Source organism: Dama dama, chromosome 3 (assembly GCF_033118175.1).
Source record: "Dama dama isolate Ldn47 chromosome 3, ASM3311817v1, whole genome shotgun sequence".
Classification (NCBI taxonomy): domain Eukaryota; kingdom Metazoa; phylum Chordata; class Mammalia; order Artiodactyla; family Cervidae; genus Dama; species Dama dama.
This window is the reverse complement of record NC_083683.1, coordinates 41,968,278-41,992,354: the sequence shown is the minus strand read 5'-3', so window position 1 is coordinate 41,992,354 and position 24,077 is coordinate 41,968,278. Positions and strand designations below refer to the sequence as shown.

At 43.0% G+C, this 24,077-nt stretch overlaps 1 protein-coding gene across 1 annotated transcript; it reads right to left on the bottom strand.

Annotated features, from left to right (window-relative positions):
* Positions 1-7,669: 7,669 nt before the first annotated feature.
* LOC133041546 (glycosylation-dependent cell adhesion molecule 1-like) lies at positions 7,670-10,220 on the bottom strand. The gene is made up of 4 exons (XM_061122315.1): positions 10,157-10,220; positions 9,213-9,257; positions 8,198-8,422; positions 7,670-7,800 (listed from the first exon to the last, which is right to left on the bottom strand). The coding sequence occupies exons 1-4, from the start codon at positions 10,218-10,220 to the stop codon at positions 7,670-7,672; spliced, it is 465 nt and encodes a 154-aa protein (XP_060978298.1).
* Positions 10,221-24,077: the final 13,857 nt, after the last annotated feature.

Here is a 24,077-nt window from a genome sequence, read left to right as displayed (position 1 = left end):
GGACCTTTGTTGGCAAAGTAATGTCTTGGCTTTTCAATATGCTATCTAGGTTGGTCATAACTTTCCTTCCAAGGAGTAAGCGTTTTTTAATTTCATGGCTGCAATCACCATCTGCAGTGATTTTGGAGCCCAGAAAAATAAAGTCAGCCACTGTTTCCACTGTTACGCCATCTATTTCCCATGAAGTGATGGGACCGGATGCCATGATCTTAGTTTTCTGAATGTTGAGCTTTAAGCCAATTTTTTCACTCTCCTCTTTCACTTTCATCAAGAGGCTCTTTAGTTCTTCTTCACTTTCTGCCATAAGGGTGGTGTCATCTGCATATATGAGGTTATTGATATTTCTCCCGACAATCTTGATTCCAGCTTGTGCTTCTTCCAGCCCAGTGTTTCTCATGATATATTCTGCATATAAGTTAAATAAGCAGCATGACAGTATACAGCCTTGACGTACTCCTTTTCCTATTTGGAACCAGTCTGTTCCATGTCCAGTTCTAACTGTTGCTTCCTGACCTGCATACAGATTTCTCAAGAGGCAGGTCAGGTGGTCTGGTATTCCCATCTCTTTCAGAATTTTCCACAGTTTATCGTGATCCACACAGTCAAATGCTTTGGCATAGTCAATAAAGCAGAAATAGATGTTTTTCTGGAACTCTCTTGCTTTTTTGATGGTCCAAAGTATGCTGGCAATTTGATCTCTGGTTTCTCTGCCTTTTCTAAAACCAGCTTGAACATCTGGATGTTCACGGTTCACATATTGCTGAAGCCAGGCTTGGAGAATTTTGAGCATTACTTTGCTAGCATGTGAGATGAGTGCAATTGTGCAGTAGTTTGAGCATTCTTTGGCATTTCCTTTCTTTGGGATTGGAATGAAAACTGACATTTTCCAGTCCTGTGGCCACGGCTGAGTTTTCCAAATTTGCTGGCATATTGAGTGAAACACTTTCACAGCATCATCTTTTAGGATTTGAAGTAGACCAGCTGGAATTCCCTCACCTCCACTAGCTTTACTTGTAGTGATGCTTCCTAAGGCCCACTTTACTTCACATTCCAGGATGTCTGGCTCTAGGTGAGTGATCACAGCATCATGATTATCTGGGTCGTGAAGATCTTTTTTGTACAATTCTTCTATGTATTCTTGCCACCTATTCTCAATATCTTCTGCTTCTCTCAGGTCCACACCATTTCTATCCTTTATTGAGCCCATCTTTGCATGAAATCTTCCCTTGGTATCTCTAATTTTCTTGAAGAGATCTCTAGTCTTTCCCATTCTATTGTTTTCCTCTATTTCTTTGCATTGATCGCTAAGGAAGGCTTTCTTATCTCTCCTTGCTATTCTTTGGAACTCTGCATTCAAATGGGTATATCTTTCCTTTTCTCCTTTGCTTTTTGCTTCTCTTCTTTTCACAGTTATTTGTAAAGCCTCCTCAGACAGCCATTTTGCTTTTTTGCATTTCTTTTTCTTGAGGATGGTCTTGATCCCTGTCTCCTGTACAATGTCATGAACCTCTGTCCATAGTTCATCAGGCATACTATCAGATCTAGTCCCTCAAATCTATTTCTCACTTCTACTGTATAATCATAAGGGATTTGATTTAGGTCATACCTGAATGGTTTAGTGGTTCTCCCCACTTTCTTCAATTTCAGTCTGAATTTGGCAATAAGGAGTTCATGATCTGAGCCACAGTCTGCTCCTGGTCTTGTTTTTGCTGACTGTATAGAGCTTCTCCATCTTTGGCTGCAAAGAATATAATCAATCTGATTTTGGTGTTGGCCATCTGGTGATGTCCATGTGTAGAGTCTTCTCTTGTGTTGTTGGAAGAGGGTGTTTGCTATGACCAGTGCATTCTCTTGGCAAAACTCTATTCGCCTTTGCCCTGTTTCATTCTGTACTCCAAGACCAAATTTGCCTGTTACTCCAGGTGTTTTTTGACTTCCTACTTTTGCATTCCAGTCCCCTATAATGAAAAGGACATCTTTTTTGGGTGTTAGTTCTAAAAGGTCTTGAAGGTCTTCATAGAACCGTTCAACTTCAGCTTCTTCAGTGTTAGTGGTCAGGGTATAGACTTGGATTACTGATATTGAATGGTTTGCCTTGGAAACGAACAGAGATCATTCTGTCATTTCTGAGATTGCATCCAAGTACTGCATTTCAGACTTTTGTTGACCATGATGGCTACTCCATTTCTTCTAAGGGATTCCTGCCCAGAGTAGTAGATATAATGGTCATCTGAGTTAAATTCACCCATTCCAGTCCATTTTAGTTCGCTGATTCCTAGAATGTCGACATTCATTCTTGCCATCTGTTTGACCACTTCCAATTTGCCTTGATTCATGGACCTAACATTCCAGGTTCCTATGCAATATTGCTCTTTACAGCATTGGACCTTGCTTCTATCACCAGTCACATTCACAACTGGGTTTTGTTTTTGCTTTGGCTCTATCCCTTCATTCTTTCTGAAGTTACTTCTTCACTGATCTCCAGTAGCCTATTGAGCATCTACCGACCTGGGAAGTTCATCTTTCAGTGTCCTATCTTTTTGCCTTTTCATACTCTTCATGGAGTTCTCAAGGCAAGAATACTGAAGTGGTTTTCCATTCCCTTCTCCAGTGGACCACATTCTGTCAGACGTCTCCACTATGACCCGTTTGTCTTGGGTGGCCCCACATGGCTTGGCCTAATTTCATTGAGTTAGACAAGGCTGTGGTCCATGTGATCAGACTGGCTAACTTTCTGTGATTGAGGTTTCAGTCTGTCTGCCCTCTGATGCCCTCTCTCAGTGCCTACCGTCTTACTTGGGTTTCTCTTACCTTGGACGGGGGTTATCTCTTCACAGCTGCTCCAGCAAAGTGCAGCCGCTGTATATGTGTGTATGTATATACGTACATACATATCTACAGATATCAACCTGAATCACTTTGCTGCACACCAGAAACTAACACAACATTGTAAATCAACTATGCTTCAACAAAAAAGAAAACAAATACAAGATGAAAAAATTTTTCTCTTGGTGGCTGTGGGATGAGACTCTATGACAGCTGGTAAGGCAGAACATTTCTCGGACCATGTTTCACCCAGGAGTGGAGTTAATGCAGAAACAGGAATGTTCCTGAATAGCACTGTCTCTTTCTCTGCTGCCCTCTCCTAATGCAAACATACACCCTCGGATAGGCTTCCCCACCCCGCCTCTCCCTGTGAATGTCTGCTGTTTTCCTCTCTGTGCAGAGGCTCAGGCAGGCAGGAAGGAGAGGAGGCCCCTTTCCCTCTTCTGTCTCAGTTGCACTCTCCAGCTCAGCTGGCCAGGGAGGTCAGAGTGCTGTGGGATGTCTGGCACTGGTACAGTCTTTAAAAAAACTGATACTTTGTCTCCCTTCTGCCCTCTGTTCTCTGGGTGTGTTCTCCACTGACCAGATTCAGAGTGGGGAGGGATGACAACATGGTGGGCCTTCCTATGGCCCTGATGGTAAAATCAAGGGCTGGCCTTTGGGGACCCAGTACCTGCGCGCGTGTGTGTTCAGTCACATCAGTCGTGTCCGACTCTTGGTGACCCTATGGACTCTGTAGCCTGCCAGGCTCCTCTGTCCATGGGATTCTCCAGGCAAGAATCCTGGAGTAGGTTGCCATGGCCTCCTCCAGGGGATCTTCCCGACTCAGGGATCAAACTCCATCTCTTCAGTCTCCTTCATTGCAAGCGGGTTCTTTACAACTGAGCCACGGGGAAGCCCATGAGGACCCAGTACAGTGGATTCAAAAAGGCAAAAGGCTCGGAAGTTACCTCTGGCCTGAAGCTTTATAGGTACAGTTGAAGCTGGAAAGAAATTATCACAATTCCATGTGGGTACAGAGCCCAAGACTTAAAATTTTACTTCAGATTATTTGTGCTAATCTTTAGTAAGTGATGCTCTGTTGGGTGTCCCAGATCGTGATTATCTATGCTGTTATGAATTTCACTTAGGGTCACAGAAGGAACCATGGAGGGGTTTTGCTTAGGAACCTGTCCCCAGGTTCCTAGAATTATTTCCTGGTACATTGTTTCAACTTGGCTTGGAGTTGTATCTTTATTAAGTTAGCCCTGTGTATTCAGACGTTGTGCAACCACACACAACGTGTGTGGGGTTAACCACAGACGTGGTGACCTCATACTGATAAGAAGACCAGGACACTTCGCATGGAGGAAATGCCCATGTGTGTGAAAGTGGAAAAAAACTCAATTTGGAATTATCACAAACTGAAAGATAAGAGAGAAATGAACAAATCTTGTACCTGGAACATCCTGTCTCTAGAAATCAGACTTATTCAGGAAATCAAGCAGGCATGGGGTCCATGTGAGATACAAGTCTTGGTCTCGTAGGGAGAAAAGTCAGCAAGTAAGGGGAAGGAGATAAAGAAGGAAGTTCTATTGCTCAAACTAGGGGAAAAGAGGATTTTCTTGAGAAAAATGTTGAGTTTTTAGAGACCGTGATTGAGATGTATGAAGAGAAAAAGGGAATATTTTCACACATCAATGATTTTAAGGGCGGAACTAGAAAAGAGCACAGTGTTCATTTCTAGATCGAGGAGGACGAATGGGCAGATTTGACAATGCAAAGTGGAGTCAGACCGCTAGAGGGAGCATGGACCCAGGAAACTAGTGTAGACAGTTGCCCAGCAAGAGGGAGGAAGGACCAGGTGGTTTGGTGGGAGCAGTGTGAGCGTCATTAGGTAGGTAACTTTAAACGAACACGGGTATTTGAGTGGTGTGTGTATTGCCCAAGCCTACACCCAGGAATTTGTGGAGTCAGGACACATAGTCACTGAGAAGGTGAAACATACTCAAAGGGGAATTCATGCAGGCAAGAAATAGATGTAGTCACATCTGAGTTAAATTGGGACTACCAGCAGAATTATTTTAAATTTCTACTTATTGCAGGATGACAAAAATGTCTGAAGTGCCCCTCTTTGAGAGAAGACATAGTAGGCATGCCCTCATCCCGCTATGACAAAATTAACACCAAAATCAATCCTTCATTGTGTTGCAGAGAAAAGCCAATTCTGACTCCAGGTTGGAACTGTTTCTTTAACTTGCTTTCCATTGCTTTTGTTATTATCATCACATATAGTGGTCTGCCTCAGAATCCAGCCAGTCTGCCTGGCTGTTACACTAAAGTGCCTTTCTTCAGAACCCTGTCTACCTGTAGACGGCAGGAAGGAAGAAGCTAACCCGTCCCTTTCCCCTCCCCACACCCTCCCCTTGCCATTCTAGGAGATATATACAAGATTAATGACCTTTATGGTTTGTTTCCTCACCTCCCCCCATCTCTGATCTGCAAAAGAACCTGGCATCCAGACCCCGATAAGGTGGTTATTTTGAGACATCAGTCTGCCATCTTCTTGGTGAGCTGACTCCACACCTTGTCTCCGATTCACCTGTCATGTGGCTAGCAGAAAGAGCTTGGGCTCGGTAACAGTTGGAGGTTTCTCGCAGTTAGAGTTTAAATTCACGTGTTGGGAGAGAGATGGCATGGACTGAGAGCATTCTGGTGAGGTGCTACTGTCCCAGGTACCACTGAGTTTCTCGTGTGGTGCGGTGCAGGCACTGGTAACTTGATTGGCTGAGCTCAGGGCCCCCACCGGTCAGGAGGAAACTGTCGTGGAGATGCCTGGCCATCACCTCTTGTGTTCCAACTGTATTCTGCCCTGACTGAGTAAGCTAGCTCTCTGCCCCTGTCCTGCCATGAGTGGACGACTGAAGATCACATTTAAGAGGAGCACCGACCAGACAGGCTCTTCCCCATGCAGCAGCACTAGAGAGCCTCTGTGGAGAATGCATTCAGGAGGCATTTCTACAATATCTTTCTCTTGTATCTTGAACTCTCACTAAGAGTTTCTTGGCCTCCTCCCTAGCCCTGAAAAAAACCCCTACAAATAGCCATGCACTAGATTCTGGACACATAATGGCCCTGATGTCTGAACTTAGGAAAACACATTTATCAGCTTATTAAAAGAGGTGATACAAGATACTGATGAACAGCCAGGTGGAGAGATACACAGGGCGAGGTCTGGGAGGGTCCTGATGGCAGGAGCTTCCATCCCCGTGGAGTTGGGCTGCACCCCCTCCTGGTCTGTGGATGTGTTCCCAACCTGGAAATTCTCTGAATCCAGCACTATCGGGATTTTATGGAGGCTTCCTTACATAGGCATGATCAATTATTAACTCCATTTCCAGGCCCTGCCCTCACTTTGGACAAGTAGGGGGAGGGGCTGAAAATTCCCAGCTTCAAACCCTGGTTTGCCATCCAGGAGCTCACCCAGAGTTGCCTCAATACAATGAAAGATGTTCCTAGTGCCCTTATCATTTAGGAATTTACAAGGGTTTTGGGGACCCTGTGTCATAGATGGAGCCAAAGACCAAATGTTAGAATAAGAGATGCTCCTAAATGTGCTCATCACCTAGGAAGTTATGAGGGTTTTAGGAGCTCTGTGCCAAGAACCAGGGGCAGAGACCAATATACACATTTTCTATTATCTCACGTCTCCCTTCCTGTCATCCCATCTGTCCTGGAGTGAAGAGTCTTCTCTCCAGTTGCAAGAAAAAAGAGATTTATTACTTTATTTTCCCATGTTCTTTCCGCCACAATGAGTTCCATATGCCTTGACAGTGAAAACTGGCTGCAGTTGAGGGAGATTGGCACACATTTGTAGATGAATCTGGCACGTAGGAAGCACTTGGTGAATGTTTGTTGTGTGTATGGATGGAGTCGCCCACCCTAAGTTGAAGCAGAAGTCTTGGCAGATGAGGGTATAGATGAGGAAGAAAAGTGAAGAAGGAATGAGAAGGCACTGGATGGGGCCTAGGAGCACAGAATGCAGTCAGAGAATGTGCAGGGACCTGAACCTGGAGCTTGGAGAACCAGGCCAGTGCAGCATCTCCCTGAGAAGAACATTCTAGAATGTTCTATCCAGTTCTACAAACAGATTGCAGAGTGTCAGCACTGTGAAACAGTCACAGGGTTCACTGGGCTCAGTGGGCTTTGGGAGAGCAGTTGCTGCAGGCTGGTGGGTGGGCAAGGCAGACTTCAGGCCAGTGAGGTGGGCATGGTGGGTGAGGGAGCCCGGGGGCAGTGGTGTGTGAGGTGGAGGGGCAGCTGGAGAGAAGAGCCAAGACTTCACAAAGAATATTTTTGGATGTGGAGATTTGAACACATTTGTAAACTGAGGAGGAAGTAAGCAAGTAAGTAAGTGTGCGTTAGTTGCTCAGTCGTGTCTGATTCTTTGCAACCCCATGGACTATAGTCTGCCAGGTTCCTCTGTCCATGAGGATTCTCCAGGCAAGAATACTGGAGTGGGTTGCCATGCCCTCCTCCAGGGGATCTTCCCCACCCAGGGACTGAACCTAGGTCTTCTGCATTGCAGACAGATTCTTTACCTACTGAACCACCAGGGAAGCTGGTGGAGGAGGAGGGGGAGGAGTTTAAAATCAAAGGAATGGGGTGACTAAAGGAAGAATCCCAGTAGAGTGGGGGCCTTGGGTCTTCCTTTCTGGTGCTACAAAGCCAGCACAGAGCCAGGCTTGGGATGTGATGCTTTAGTAAAGGACTTGAGGAGCTGAGAGATGGTGGTGATGGTCCAAGCGGTGTGGGTGCTACAGGTACTTGCAGCGGCCCGCCTGGGCTGTAGGCATCCCCATTACTACGGCTTCATGACTTCAGAGGCATGAGGGAATAGGCTTTTCAGATATTTTATGATTTCTTCCACTGTGTTTTCCAGATTCCTCCTGATTTTATGACCGAGCTCCATCAGTGTTCCTTCTGTGGTGGATGCTGGGGAATACCGGGAGAGAAAAGTTAGGGTAGAGCTATTCCCCTGCACCCTCACTGCTTCCCTACACTCTAGCGACAGCTTTCCACAGCACTGGCAAAGGCAACTAACGGGTCCTTTGACTTGCTTTTAACTCTCATTTCTTAAAAAATTTTTTTTCATTTATTTTTAATTGGAGGATAATTGCTTTACAAGGTTGTATTGGCTTCTGCTATATATCAGTATGAATCAGCCATAGGTATACATATGTATGGTAGTGTAATATTTCAATGCTATTCTTTGAATTCCTCTCTCACTTCTTTTTGCTGCAGCTTGCTTTCTCTTTCTAACCCAACCACTTTCACCCTCTTTTGCTGCTTACTGTTTGCCCAGCCCCTAACCCCTTCCCCTAGCTCCTACCAGCACTGGGAGTGTGTTCTGTAGTCTCTTCTGATTCAAGGGCAGCATTTCTGAGATGTTTTTCCTTGAGTATGGACAGAGGCAGCTTGGGATTCTGATTCTGTGGTCTCCTGGAAGATTTGATCACAATTTGCTCTTTGGGAATCAACTCTTCTCTGGAGATGGAAGGCTCCTTAGAAAGGTCCTCATTGGAGATCTGGAGGTTGCTGATGATGAACTGAGCAGCTGGGACCAAGATGATGGAGGAGATGAGGGCAGAGAAAGAGCTCACGGTGAGGAGCAGCCAGTCAGGGCTGTGTTATCTCCCATAACACTGGTGGCCACCAGGGTTGAGTCATTGCCCAGTTATCATACAGCAGGGTTGATGTCCCATGCCGGCATCAAAATCCACAAGCCCCTGGTTTTGGATGCCTTTGACTAGGAATTGCACTTTTAGCAAATTTACCTTCCTAACAAAAAGAGAATAACTATGCAAATACCTGTCCCATTGTCTGGCACATAGGAGGGGGTTCAGTAAATATTGGTTCTTTTTTTTTTTTCCTGAATTTTGGCTATCGCTTGAGTCTGCCTTCTCTGGCTTTTGCCAGGTAAATTGTGTGTGTGTGTGTGTGTAGGAAGTTAGCCTGAGATTAAACCATATTTATGGGTAATTCACAAAGCAGAATCCTGCAATGTTCAAGGTTTTTGTGGGGTAGGGAGCTTGGGACTGAGGAGCCCCCAGTAGCATCCTCACATCAGGGTGAGCTGAAACTCCTCACCTGCTAGCATTCAGGAGTGAGATGTGGTCCCCACACCCATCTCCCATGACTAACCAGCATGAAGTGCTGGTTCAAAGAGCTTCTGGCCCCTAGAGCTTGGCCAGTTAGTGCTGTAGGAAGGATTAAGATCCAACATCAGAAAGGATTGTCTTTGCTCCACCTCTTTCTCAGATGGAGAATTCGTCATTGTTCATCACTCACTGAACAATCTTTTACCACCACTGACTTACTTTAAAGGATGCCAGTGTGAGACTTACAGGTATCTGTGGGCTGAGCCTCCAGGTGGGTTTCATCTTCTGGCTCTGAAAAATAAGAGGGTTAAATTTTGCGAAGGTCTGAAGACATTTAACATGTGAGATGCTCTTACGCAGCCCCTTCTGCCCCAGCATTCTCCTCTCCCTTACCATGTTTTATGTTTTTCCTTCACACTTCTAACACGTTGGCATTTATCTAATGTGCTTACTGTTGGTTTACCCCCTGGTGGCTCAGACGGTAAAGTGTCTGCCTGCAATGTGGGAGACCTGGGTTTGATTCCTGGGTCGGGAAGATCCCCTGGGGAAGGAAATGGCAACCCACTCCAGTACTCTTGCCTGGAAAATTCCATGGACAGGGGAGCCTTGTAAGCTACAGTCCATGGGGTCGCAAAGAGTAGGACATGACTGAGTGACTTCACTTCACTGTTGGTTTATTTCCCTAGGCTGTAATCTCAATAATGACCGAGATCTCTGTATTTTGAGTGTATTCCAAGCATCTAGAACTATGTGTCTGGCATACATTAGGTGCTCAATAAATAGCTGTTGAATGTATGTGTGTCTATTTCTTGGCCTCACTGTACAGAGGAAGGCAGAAAGCTCCACATAGGGGTAGTGACTCTACCGGGGGTTCCAGCATCATCTGAACCAGGAGTCTAATCTGAATCTCTGTTGACCCATAGTCTGCCTTGATTTGGGTTCAGTTTGGCCCCTCTCATCCCAGCCGCAGGCTTTCTAGGGTGCAGAATTCCTGGAGTCATGTGTCCTAGCCCCCTGCCTCCGTCCCTAAGTTTATCCAGGTGTGAATGCTTGGTTCTGACTGCATCTCCTGACCTCTTCACACAACACATCACAAGGATTTAGGAAAGGCCTTTGGAGCACTCAGGTCTCTCCAGCCACAGCTCAATGACCCCAGGGGACAGGGGGAGGTTGATGGAAGCCAGACTAACCTTTAAGGATGGCGAGAGAGGTGGCGGCCAAGCTGGCCAGAAGCAGGACGCAGAGGACTTTCATGGTGGGGCTGCAGCAGTATCTGTTTTCCCCGGGGAGGCTGCTGGGTGCTGCTGAGGAGGCTGCTGCCTGGCAGGGGCCTTATGTATTTGAGGGTAGGGATCGGCTCTTGGAATCTGGTTCAGAATTGGACCTGGGAACAAACCAGGTTTCCCCTCCCCATTTCCCTATTCTGTATACATTTGTTTTGGGGAACTGGAACTTCTGGGAAAGCAGTTAACAGGAAAGCAAGGAGCCAGCATTCCCCCTGGCCTGGAATGTGCCAAGGGAGCCAGCCCCAGGCTCCCTATATGCCAGATATTGTCTTGAGTTTGTGCATATGGAATCTTTTATTTAAATCATGATGGTTGTTAAAATATATGCAATTTAATCAAACAAAAAAACATGTTCACAGTAACTACCAGTGTATGAGTTTCCCTCCTTCATGGTACTTATTACTGGTAGAATTTTACTTTTGTTTAAGTGATCATTAAATTAATATCTATCTCCCCCAGGAGAGTAGGGACAGATTAGACAAGCAGAGTGACTGAATAAAGAAAGGGCTAGGCTATCCTCTGGGGCTATAGATGAACACTCCCCAGGCATTCAGGAAAGAAAGGGCCAGGATTTTTTTTGGCAAAAATATTTATTTTTATTTATTTATTTGCTGCACTGGGTCTTAGTTGCAGGACCTTTGTTGCCTGTGGGATTTTCCATTGAGATGTGTGGATTCTCCAGTTGTGGACTCTCTCCGGTTGCAGCGCACGGGCCTAATTGCCCCATGGCATGTGGGATCTTAGTTCCCCCACCAGGCATTGAACCTACATCCCTTGCATTGGAAGGCAAATTCTTAACCACTGGACCTTCAGGGGAGTCCCAGGGCCAGGCTTTTATAGGGATTCCAGTATATGCCAGACATTGCTTTGAGTTTGTGCAAGTGGGATCTTTTATTTAAATCATGGTGGTTGTTAAAATATATGCTATTTATCAAACAAAAAAAAACATGTTCATGGAGGTGAGGCAATTTACACAATGTTACACATCTGGGTGAATTTGAACCCATGTTAGTCTAACTCTAGACCCTATGTCTTATACATACAGGGGCTGGTAGTTCTAGAAGCAGACAAGATAGAATAGCAGGACACCCAGAGAGGCATCTGGAGAGGTGGTGGGGGATGCACCTAGGGCCTGAGGCCTGTTCCTGGGCCTGAGACTGAACTGGTTGACCTCCTGTGCCCTCCTTTGGCTGGAGCTGATGATCTCTCTGGAGCCTCTTTTTGGACCATCTCCAGGAAGGTGAGGGCTGCTGTCCCTGTGACTGAGCTTCCTGTCCTCAGCAGGAAGCATGGCTTGCTGGGCATGTGGGGGTCCCACAGAGGGTAAGGCCCCACCTCTGGACCACAGAGGGCTGTGAGCTGTGTCAACCAGGCCCTTCTCCTCTCGCTGGCTGCAGGAGGGAAGAGCCCAGGGGGCTGGCAGTCCCCCTCCAATGGCTTGGGCACTGCTCTCCGCTTAAGCGGGGCTGTGAAGTGAAGGCAGTCTGTCTTGGGCTGCCTCCCACTTCCCCTTCCTCCCCAGTTTCCCCCACTGATGGGCCACCTCCCCTCTTAGAGGGCACTTGGGAACAGGGAAGGGACAGAGGAGGGTGTTCACAGTGTTCTCCAGTACATGTTTGCAGCCCTGCAGGCTTGTTTCCTAACACACTTCATAATTCGAAGGTTCGGGCCTCCATCACCTCCAGCTTAGGCTATTTCTCACTGTTTCTCACTGCCCTTCTGGCCTCCAGTCTGTCTCCACTCTAGTGCTAATGCTGGAGGATTAATTAAGCCATCTTCCCCACTCAAAAGTGTCTAATGACCATCCACCATCCATAGGGTAAAGTCCAAACTCGCTGGGCATGTGTTCGAGGTGCTCCACCTTTCTGACTTTATCTCTTGGCCCTTTGAATTACTCCTCGCTCACTGGCGTGTTCTTCCTGTTCGAGCTGTCCCTCTGTCAGGAATGCTCTTCCTTCTCTGTCTGCCAGCTGTGCTCCTGTATCGTAATCCACATCAATGATGCCTCCTCCCTCGAGTGAACCCCACCTTCTCGCCATGACAATTCCCTCGGTTAATCACCATGCCTCTGTGGTCCCCATGATAAAGTTCATATCTTCGTCTTTTTGTGATTTTATCCTGGTACTATTTCTTGAGTGCCTGCTATGGTATACGTTTTGGTGATATGGTGGTGAGTAAAATCGCCTGGCCTTGGCTCAATGGCCTTTGTTGTCTAGCATTTATCACACTTGATTGTAATCCTCTGCTTTGATCGATTGCTCCCTCTGGTCAATTACCTTTTTGAGGACAGGAGCCATAGTTTATTTCTGTATCTCAATTTATTTAGCACAGATCCCGACACTTGCTAAGTGCTCCAGTTTGGTAAATTGAATGAGTCAATTTTTCTGTTCAAAGTTGGCCCCTGGGGGATATGTTTACTGTTAGTGGGGAGGGAGGGACCTCTGAGAGGTCTTCTTCAATAATTGAATATTCCAACAAGAATTGTATGTGATAGGTACTTGAGCTTCAACAGTGAGCAAAACAGATTGGATTCCTGCGCTCTTAGATAGGATTGCCAGATAAAATGCAAGTTGCTCAGTTAAATTTCAGATAAGCAGTGAATAATTTTTTTAGTGTAAGTATATACTCAAATATTGCATGGGACCTGCTCATACTGAAAAGTTGCTTATCATTTTTCTTAAATTCACATTTAACTGGGTGTTGTGTATTTTGTTGGCCAAGCTTGGCAATCCTACCCCAAGGCTCCAGAGCAGCCTCCACTCTATGCCGCCTGCCCCTTCTAGCTGGAGCTTTGTCCTGTGTGCCTACGGGCTCACAGGCAGGAGAACAATGGACCGAAGTGGAGTCCAGGTGCCAGGCCTGTAGCTTCCTTCTGAGAAAAGAGGTCACAGTGGCTCTTAACGCACAAGTTCCCGATTGCGTCAGATGACCCTGTTCCTCTGGCCACTCGTGTTTGGTGAGGAAGCCTGGGTCCTATCCAGAGAGAGCTATCACCTGGCTGGACATAAGGAAGACCAGTGGCTTATGAGGACACCTGGGTGAGAGACGTGTCCACTTCTGGTGCTCCTTACAGAATGGTCTCTAACCAAGTCAACAAGATCCCTCTCAGTGAATTCTGAATGTGAGGTAGACAGAATGAGAACTCAATGAGATGTAAAAGTGGTAGTTGCAGAGGAGGAAGGGGGAGGCAGAGAGATGCAATGAGACAGAGGGAGGTTGACATACGCGGCCTGGGGCTGATGTCATGGCAGGACGAGTGTCGCCAGGGCAGTTGGAGGGGCTCACAGCCCCGCGCCCCCACCACCCCCACCGCCGGTTGCTCCCTGCACACTCTACAGGGCCTGCTGAGATGCTTTCCTGATCACCCTTCCTGCCTGTGTCAGCTGATGTAACTGGAGTGAATCTTATAAACTTGGAGAAGCCTATTTTGTTTTTAAATTTTAGCTTTTAGTCGGGACACCCAAGTCCAAGGGTCAATCTGCTGTGACTTCATTGTATGGACCTTGGCCAGCCACTCCCCCTCTGTAGGCCTCGATCTCCTCTCCAGCAAGGAGAGGAAGGGTCCTGAGGGATCTCCAAGGATCTCTAGGGTTCCTGTTTTTCAGGATCTGACACCCTCTTGGGTCAGGGGTAGTGGCTTATTGGAGATTGCCATTTCTAGAAGGATAGCAGCATTAGGTTGCTTAGCGTTGAACTTCAGGGCACACGGTCCGCTGGGAATTGCACACAGGGTCTGCATTTAATAAGTCTGGGATGCAACCCAGGAAATCACATTTTTAAAGCCAGTGTCTAGGGCCATTCTGACTTGGAGACATTGAGGATGCTCTTTGGCAGACAGGACAACAGCTTGCAAGCAAATCTCAAGCTTTTGTTTTGATAAGAATTTTGGGAGGCAGAGAGCCTATTCTTTTGAGTACGTGTGTGTGTGTGTGTGTGTGTGTGTATGTGTGTATGTATCTGTTATTATTGTGGTGGTTTCTGGCCTCAGATGGTAAAGAGTCTGCTTGCAGTGTGGGAGACTGGGTTTGATCCCTGGGCCAGGAAGATCCCCTGGAGAAGGAAATGGCAACCCACTCCAACATCCTTGCTTGGAAAATCCCATCGATGGAAGAGCCTGGCAGGCTACAGTCCATGGGGTTGAAAAGAGTCAGACACGACTGAGCGACTTCACTTTTCTGGCCTGGGGCATTAGGGGTTCCATACTACGTCCAGTTCAGCACTCACTTTCTCCACTTTTCCATCCCAACTTCGAGCTCTCCCTTCAACACCAGCAGAGGAAGAAAGTGGGGAAGTTGCTGAAACATTGACGAGTAGAATGAGGTGTTCAAGATCTACGCTTGTATGCGTGCTAAGTCTTGTCTGACTCTCTCTGCAACCCCATGGACTGTAGCCCGCCAGGCTCCTTTGTCCATGGGATTCTCCAGGCAAGAATACTGGAGTGAGTTGCCATGCCCTCCTCCAGGGGATCTTCCTGATCCAGGGGTTGAACCTGCATCTCTTGGGGGTCCTGCATTGCAGGTGGATTCTTTACTGCTGAGCCACCGGGGAAGCCTGCTGAAGATCTATCTTTTCTGTCTAATCAGACAAATATTTCATGCTGCTCTCTCCCTTTGCTCTCTCCCCACATCTCACCATGTTGATATTGTCTTGAATTTTAGTTCTATGATATTATAAATTTAGTTCTATGAGACTCTTTTTGAGTTTTCCTTAATCCTTTAAACAATTACTTAACGGTTTTCATTTGCCATATCTCTTAACTCATCTTAGATTGAATTATTTGAATAATTCAATGATTGCTTTCTAAGCAGAAATTTTTGTGGCAAAATTTTTGAGTGTGATTTTATTATGAGTATCATTTAAGTGATAATCTCATCATTAAAAAGCATGAATGTAGAATTTTTGTCAAATTCCTATGTAGAATTCTTGGGATATAGCCATATGCTTTCCTTTATTGATCACTGGTTTATATGATTACATTCATACTTTTCCTATTATTAAACCATTCTTTTTAATATTCATTATTTTTATTTATTTGGCTGTGCCAGGTCTCAGTTACAGTATGTGGGATCTAGTTCCCTGACCAGAGGTTGAACCTGGGCCCCTTGCATTAGGAGTGCAGAGTCTTAGCCACTGGACCACCAGAGAAGTCCCATTTAATTAATTTCTGATTTTACTAATTTCTTCTATATACTTTCATTAAATTTAGTTCTTTAATTTTTTTGAGTTGGTTGCTCAAGTAATGTATTTTTATCTTTTCTTTAATGAATGTTAATATTTAAGGTTTTGAAATTCCCTAAGAATATTGTTTTAGCAATATCTCAGATATGTAGTATTTTATTACTATTGCATTCTAGATATTAAGTAGTTCTGCTTTTATTTTCTCTTTTAAATCAATAGCTGTTTAAGAAGGTTATAAATTCCCATTTGGATAAAAATTTTTTCAGGGGGATTATCTAGTTCTATTCTTAATTTCTAGTTTTACAGTTTTATGATGAGAGAATGTCCGTTTGCATTGCTTCCACATTTTAGAGGTTATTAAGGTGTTGGCTAAGAAAGTGGACTTGGAGCCAGACTGACTCAGTTCAAACCCCAGTTCACTGTGTACTAGCTACATGACCTTACTTAACTTCTCTGCTTTGAGTTTCGTCATAGAATTGTTATGAGGACTAAAGAAATTGAAATCTGTAAAGTATTTAGAACAGGGCTGGACACATTTTTAAGGTTTATAGAAATGTTAGTCATAATTATTGTTGTGGTTATTTATCATGATATACTTTTTGATGCATTTTTTTTGAGGTTTTGAAATGAAGAAATATGTTCTTTTCAAGACTAATAAATTAGCTCTATCTTACTATTTAAGATACTTAGATATTCCATAGCCATATTTTCCTGCTCTACTAGACCTTTGAGGACTGAGACAGGTAATTAGAGCCTCTCCAATCACTAATTTCGCTTGTCCTCAAGTTTTGGTGCTGTTTTAGAAGGTGCAGAAACATTTGTGTCTGTGAGATTTTTGTGTGTGAATGACAAACTTTATTCATATAAATACTCTTCTCATTTAATGTCTTTGTATTGATATAAATGTTATCTGATATTAAGATCAATATTCTGCTTTGAAAAATTTTCTTATGTGCTTTTGCCCATCCTTTGACTTTCAATATTTCAAAATTGCTCAAAATCCTTCAAGCTAGGCTTCAACAGTATGTGAACTGAGAACTTTCAAATGTACAAGCCTTATTTAGAAAAGGCAGACCAACCAGAGATCAAATTGCCAACATCTGTTGGATCATAGAAAAAGCAAGGGAATTCCAGGAAAGCATCTACTTCTGTTTCATTGACTACACTAAAGCCTTTGACTGTGTGTATCACAACAAACTGTGGAAAATTCTTAAAGAGATGGGAATACCAGAATACCATAGCTGCCTCCTGAGAAACCTGTATGCAGGTCAAGAAGCAACAGTTAGAACTGGACATGGAACAATGGACTGGCTCAAAATTGGGAAAGGAGTACATCAAGTCTGTATATTGTCACCCTGTTTATTTAACCTATATACAGAGTACATCTTGTGAAATGCTGGGCTGAATGAATCACAAGCTGGAATTAAGATTGCTAGGAGAAATATTAATAATCTTAGATATGCAGGTGACACCACCCTAATGGCAGAAAGTGAGGAGAAACTAAAGAGCCTCATGATGAAAGTGAAAGAGGAGAGTGAAAAAGCTGGCTTAAAACTCAACATTCAAAAAACTAAGATCATGGCATCCAGTCCCATCACTTCATGGCAAATAGGGAAACAATGGAAACAGTGAGAGACTTTATTTTCTTGGGCTCCGAAATCACTGCAGACAGTGACTACAGCCACGAAATTAAAATATGCTTGCTCTTTAGAAGAAAAGCTATGACAAACCTAGACAGCATATTAAAAAGCAGAGACATCACTTTGTCAACAGATGTCCGTATAGTCAAGGCTATGGTTTTTCTGGTAGTCATGTACAGATGTGAGAGTTGCGCTATTAAGAAGGCTGAACACCGAAGAGTTGTTGCTTTTAAACTGTGGCTCTGGAGATGACTCTTGAGAGTCCCTTGGACAGCAAGGAGATCAAACCAGTCAATCCTAAAGGAAATCAACACTGAATATTTATTGGAAGGACTGATGCTGAAGCTGAGTCTCCAATATTTTGGCCACCTGATGTGAAGAGCCGATTCATTGGAAAAGACCCCGATGCTGGGGAAGATTGAGGGCAGGTGGAGAAGGGGGCGACAGAGGATGAGATGGTTGGATGGCATCACCAATTCAATGGACGTGAATTTGAGCAAGCTCTGGGAGATAGTGAAGGACAGAGAAGCCTGGCGTGCTGCAATCCAGGGTTGCAAAGAATTGGACACGACTGAGTGACTGAACAACAACAAATTTCTGAGTTACTTCTTTTCTTTTCTATTGAGTTTTGTGTAATTTGACAAACTAGGACATCCTCATCATAACCTCAATACAACCATTAAAATCAGAAAATTAACATTAAATTTTTTAAATTTTATATTGCAGTATATTTGATTTACAATGTCATATCATTTTCAGTTGTACAGCAAATTTATCTAGATATACAGATATATATATATATATATCTATTCTTTTTCAGATTCTTTTCCCATATAGCTTATTACAAAGTTATTTAGTAGAGCATCCTGTGCTATACAGTAGGTTCTTATTGATTACCCATTTTATATAAAGTAGTGTGTATATGTTAATTTTAACTTCCTAGTTTATGCCTTCTCCTACCTTTCCTCTTTGGTAACCATAAGTTTATTTTCTGAGTCTGTGAGTCTATTTCTGTTTTGTAAATAAATTTATCTGGATAATTTTTAAGATTACATATACAAGTGATATGGTATGATATTTGTTTTTGTCTGATACTTCACTTAGTGTGATAATCTCTAGGTCCATCCATGTTGCTGCAGTTGGCATTATTTCATTCTTTTTTATGGCTGAGTAGTGTTCCACTGTATATACATACCACATCTTTATCCATTCATCTGTCAATGGACATTTAGGTTGCTTTCTTGTCTTGGCTATTATAAATCATGCTGCAATGAACACCGGGATACATGTATCTTTTTGAAGTATGGTTTTCTCTGGATATAAGCCCAGGAGTGGGATTGTTGGATCATATGGTAGCTCTATTTTCAGTTTTTTAAGGAACCTCCATACTGTTCTGCATAGTGGTTATACCAATCTTCATTCCCACCAACATCCTAGGAGGGTTCCCTAGAAAATTAACATTTGATATATTATTAATATCTTATTACCATCTAAACCACAGGTCTCATTTATTTTATTTCATTGATTTGTTTTAATTTTTAAACACTTTTATACAATTTTGAAGGTTACTTTCCATTTACAGTTATTATGAAATATCAGCTATCTTACACACAATAGTTTATACCTCCCACTACCCAACCCCGCTATTGCTCTCCCCCACCGCTGGTAACTATTAGTTTGTTCTCTGTATCTATGAGTACCATAGGACCTATTTAAATGTCGCTGGTTGTCCCAGTAATGTCCTCTATGACAAAGGGATCCAATCCAAGATTCTGTAGATCATTTAGTTGTCACAGTTCCTCAGTCTTTCCTTGATTTTCATGGCATTTTCACTTTTGAAGATTACAGACCAGTTGTGCAGAATGTTCCTTGTAATTAGATTCAGTTTCTTTCTTTTTTTTTTGTCAGGAATATCAAGAAGTGACACTGTACTCTTCGTATTCACATTCTATCAGGTAGGACATAATTGGACTTGGCCCACTTTTGTGATGTTAACTTTGATCACTGATTAATGTGGTGTCCTCCAGGTTTCTCGGCTGGGGATTTACCCTTTTTCCTCTTTGTAATGAATAAATATTTTGTGACAAGTTACTTCGAGGCTGTGTAAATATCATATTCCTCATCAAACTTTTACCAATTAGTTTTCACATTCATTGATGTTTCTTGGCTGAGTTCTTTGCTCCTGTAATGGTTGCCAAATAGCGATTTTCTAGTTCAATCATTCTTTCTCTGTTCATTAGCTGCTATTCTGTTGGAAGGAAAATAGCAGTTTCTTACTTCCTCATTTATTTATTCATTTATTTATATCACTATGGACTCGTGATTTTCTATTTAGTCAATGAATGATAATCCTGTTGCCATAATTATTTGTTATTATTATGATGATTATTGTAATTATAATCCTTTATAGTGCTTTTCTTTTGCATTAAACTTGGTTAGTCTGAGAGTTTGACAGTAAGGGGATTAAGCCGCCCTTTTGGTTAGCCTGTGTATTCTTCTGACACATCTCCATCATCCTTTGAGCACTTTTTTAGTTTCTGGCACAGCAAGGCATTTCGGCTCATTGTGTACTCTCTCTACCCCAGTCCTGGTATCAGCCATTTCTTCAAGGACTTTTGTCCTCTTAATGATACTTAGAAACAAAGATACAGGCTGTAGGTATGCTCATTGTTCTTGGGATGTTGCTGCTTCCAGGCCTTCCCATTGGTTAAAGATAGAGGATGTGTGCATGTTTGTATGTATGCATCTATGTACATATGGATGTATGGATGTATGTTCATGGAGATAAATAACATGTGATACATATTTTACAGCTAGACATATATGTGTGTATATACACATGTACACACATACACATATATATGTATACATATTTTGCTGTTGTTGTTGTTGGGTGTATCTGACTATTTGTGACCCCATGGACTGTAGTCCATCAGGCTCCTTTGTCCATGGGATTTCCCAGGCAAGAATACTAGAGTGGGTTGCTATGCTCTTCTCCAGGGGATCTTCCCTGGGATCAAATCCATGTCTTCTGCATTGGCAGGCAGATTCTTTACCACTAAGCCACCAGGGAAACCCATATACATATATATATATATATATATATATATATATCTATAATTTGTCAATGTTACCTCCAATTCCAGTTTGGCTCCACAGAATACAGGCTCGGTCACCCTGCAGCAGGGAGACCCCTCCTTACCCTCCTTGGGCTCAGACACCCCAGACTGGGCCACTACGTCCTCCTCCACACTTGTCCCTCGGGCAGACACGCTCATCTCACTCCACTTCCAAAATCTTGTTCGGCTTTCCAGCAATCCCCCATCTCCTGCCCATGCAGATGTCTGTCTTGCTGGGCTCTACCTATGGGCTTTCGTGCTGAATTACTGGGAAGGAAGGCAGGAGTGCAAGCAAGTTGGAAGAAAGACAATATGAAGCAATTACTTTGTTATTGATACATCTATTGATCCATCATTTATAGCTTGGTTTTGCATTGTGATCCAATATGAGAATCTTTTGCTTTCAGTCCATAAATTTGTTATTTTATTTATTCATATGAAAGGTGTGTTAGGTACTAGTTTCATCTTCTTAATACTGTCCTCTTGTTTTAACAATTTTTTATTATCCATGCTTTGCTATATTATTTGTGCTTCTTTTTCCTCTTTTATGTGTATCTCTTCTGGTGATAGAAAAGATTTATAGTTTGTTTATTGTCCTTTTGATTATCTTTATGACCATAATTTCAAATAATATACTCAGTGCTTCATTATTTAGAGTTGACTCCCTCTACTAGCAATCATTCAAAAAGTGTACTTTCTGGTTTATATGTATATAGAATGGAATATTAATCAGTCATAAAAAGAATAAAATAGCAGCAACATAGATGGACCTAGAGATATCATACCAAGTAAGTCAGAGAAAAAGTAGTATAGTAAGTACATATGAACCTTCAAATTGCAAACTTTCAAAGATTAGAATGTGTATCACATGTCCAATCACATAAGGTGTGAGTTAAGTTGTCCTCTGTCTCCTATCACTGATGATCATTCAACTCTACCATCTCCCACCTTCTCTCCCTCCTTCAATCAGTAACTCTTCTTACTGGCAGTTGATGCCAGTCTCTGTATGCCAGCTATTGTACTGTACTACTGTACTTTTCAAGGTACTGTACTGTAAGATTAAAAATGTTTTTTGTGTTTGTTTTTTATTATTTGTGTAAAAAGTATTATAAACCTATTACAGTACAGTAGTGCATAGCCAATTGCGTTAGTTGAGTACCTAGGCTAACTTTATTGGATTTATGAACAAATTGGAACAGAACTTGTTTGCATGTAGGGGACTTACTGTATATGATATCACTTTTATGTGGAATCCAAAAAAATAAGACAAATGAATCCATATACAAAACAGAAACAGACTCACAGACATAGAAAACAAACTTATGGTTCCAAGGGAAAAAGGGCAGGAGGGAAGGGATAAATGAGGAGTGTAGAATTAACAGATATACACTACTATACATAAAATAGATAAGCACTAAGAATTTATTGTATGGCATAGGGAATTATATTCAATATCTTGTGATAACCTATAATGGAGAATAATCTGAATATATATGTATAAGTGAATCACTTTGCTATACACCTGAAACTAACACAATATTGTAAATTAACTAAACATCAATTAAAAAAAACCCCTTCATGGATCACAGCCTTGTTGTGGTGCAGGGGCTTGTGTAGCTCAATAAAGCTGTGAGCCATGCCGTGCAGTGCCGCTCAAGATGGACAGGTCATAGTGAAGGGTTCTGACAAAACGTGGTCCACTGGAGGAGGGAATGGCAAACCACTGCGGTATTCTTGCCGTGAGAACTCCATGAACTGTATGAAAAGGCAAAAAGATATGGCACCAGGAGATGAGCCCCCCCAGGTTAGAAGGTGTAACATCATTGACTCAATGAATGTGAATCTGAGCAAACTCGGGGAGATGGTGAAGGACAGGGGAGTGTGGCGTGCTGCAGTCCATGGGGTTGCAGAGTCAGACACAACTTAGCGACAGAATAACTGTTTAAAAAAGTGTATTTTCTCCTTTCTCTCTTCCTCTTCACCAACTGATTTTCAACTACTATTATTAATTTTCTTACTAATTTCCTTTATTATATTTATTCCTTGATTTAAAAATAATTTTTGATACTCCAACTATAGAAGTTGTATATCTGCCTACTTATATTTACTCTGCTCTCTCTTCTATCTCTATCATTCCTATTCTGATCTTTCATTACATTCTCATGGTTTTTAACATTTGTTGTTTCGTCGCTAAGTCATGCCCAACTCTTTGCGGCCCCATGGATTGTAGCCCACCAGACTCCTCTGTCTGTGAGATTCTCTAGGCAAGAATACTAGAGTGGGTTCCTGCAGCAGTTTTAGCTTTTTGTCTTGCATTAAAGTGGATTTAAAACTCACAACTAATCCTTTTATCTAGTTTTCTCCATTTAATCTCTCAGTTGGCTAGAATTTATTGCCTGATGCTTTTTTGGAAAGCGTTCATAGGATTGAAATTCCCTGAATTCTTGCATGCTAGAATATTTGTCTGTTGCCTTTAGCCTGGTAAAATGGTTTGATGAAGTACAAAATGCTTGGATCTCACATTTCTTTTCCTGGAGGACTTTGTAGGGATTTCTCCACTGTCTTTTGTTGCTGAAGTCTGGAACGAGACTCTGTGTGTGTGTGTGTGTGTGTGTGTGTGTGTGTGTGAGAGAGAGAGAGACAGAGAGAGAGAGAAAAGTGAAAGTGATAGTTGCTCAGTCGTGTCCGACTCTTTGAGACCCCATGGACTGTAGCCTGCCAGGCTCCTCACTTTTCCAGGCAAGAATACTGGAGTGGGTTGCCATTTCCTTCTCCAGGGGATCTTCCCAACCTGGGAATCAAACCCAGGTTTCCCACATTGCAGGCAGATTCTTTACTGTCTGAGCCCCCAGGCAAGCCCATATTTGTGTGTGTGCATTTTTGTTTCCTTACCTCAGTGGGTATGTTGAATGCCCAATGACTCTTTATTTTTGAAGATAAGGAACTTTACTAGGCCAGTCTCAGCACTGATCATTTTGAATCAGTTTTTCCTTTCAATCTATAACTTCAAGTTTTAAATTTTATTTGTTTATTATTTTATTTTTGGCTGTGCTGGGTCTTCGTTGCTGTGTGTGGTCTTTCTTCAGTCGCAGTAAGCAGGGGCTACTCCCTAGTCGAGGTATGTGGGCTTCTCGTTGAGGTGGCTTCTCTTGTTGCAGAGCACCGGCTGTAGGTCTCAGGCCCAGTAGTTTTGGTACCCAGGTTTAGTTGCTCTGAGGCACGTGGGATCTTCTCCAGCCAGGGATCCAACCCGTGTACCCTGCATTGGCAGGTGGATTCTTAACCACTGGACCACCAGCGAAGTCCCAGTTTTTAATTTAAATTTTAAATTATGGTAAAATACCTGTAACACAGAATTTACCATGGGGACAAAGAATGCCGCCTGCCAAATCAGCAAACGACGCTGTGGCCATCAAGCCATCAGCCATGACAGCAGCCTCGGCTCAACGGTGAGCCCCAAGGGAACTCTGGATGCAGACAAATAGATGCCTGCCACCAAGCCTTCAGTCACTGCAGTTATCCCCAACAAAGTGCACAGAGTGGATTCTGGATGGGCAAGAACAGGATACTGGTCCTAGACAGTTAAGGTGCATATCAAAGAAATGATTTCAATGAGTCCAGACTCTTCCATCTTCCTATTCATAAAAAAGTACTAAATTCATTAACTTGAGATGTCTGGTTTTCTCTAATTAACAATAATTTTTTGTTATTCTATTTTTTTTTTTTTTGCAAACACTCCTATGTATCCTGGCGCATTCCTTACCTCTTTGGAACAGCCCCTCAGAGCTATCTGAGAGGCTGACTTACAGGCTTAAGTACTCAGCAAGTACACTAAATAAAATCTAATTCTCCAGTTTTAGGTTGCGCATTTTTTTTCAGTGGACACAA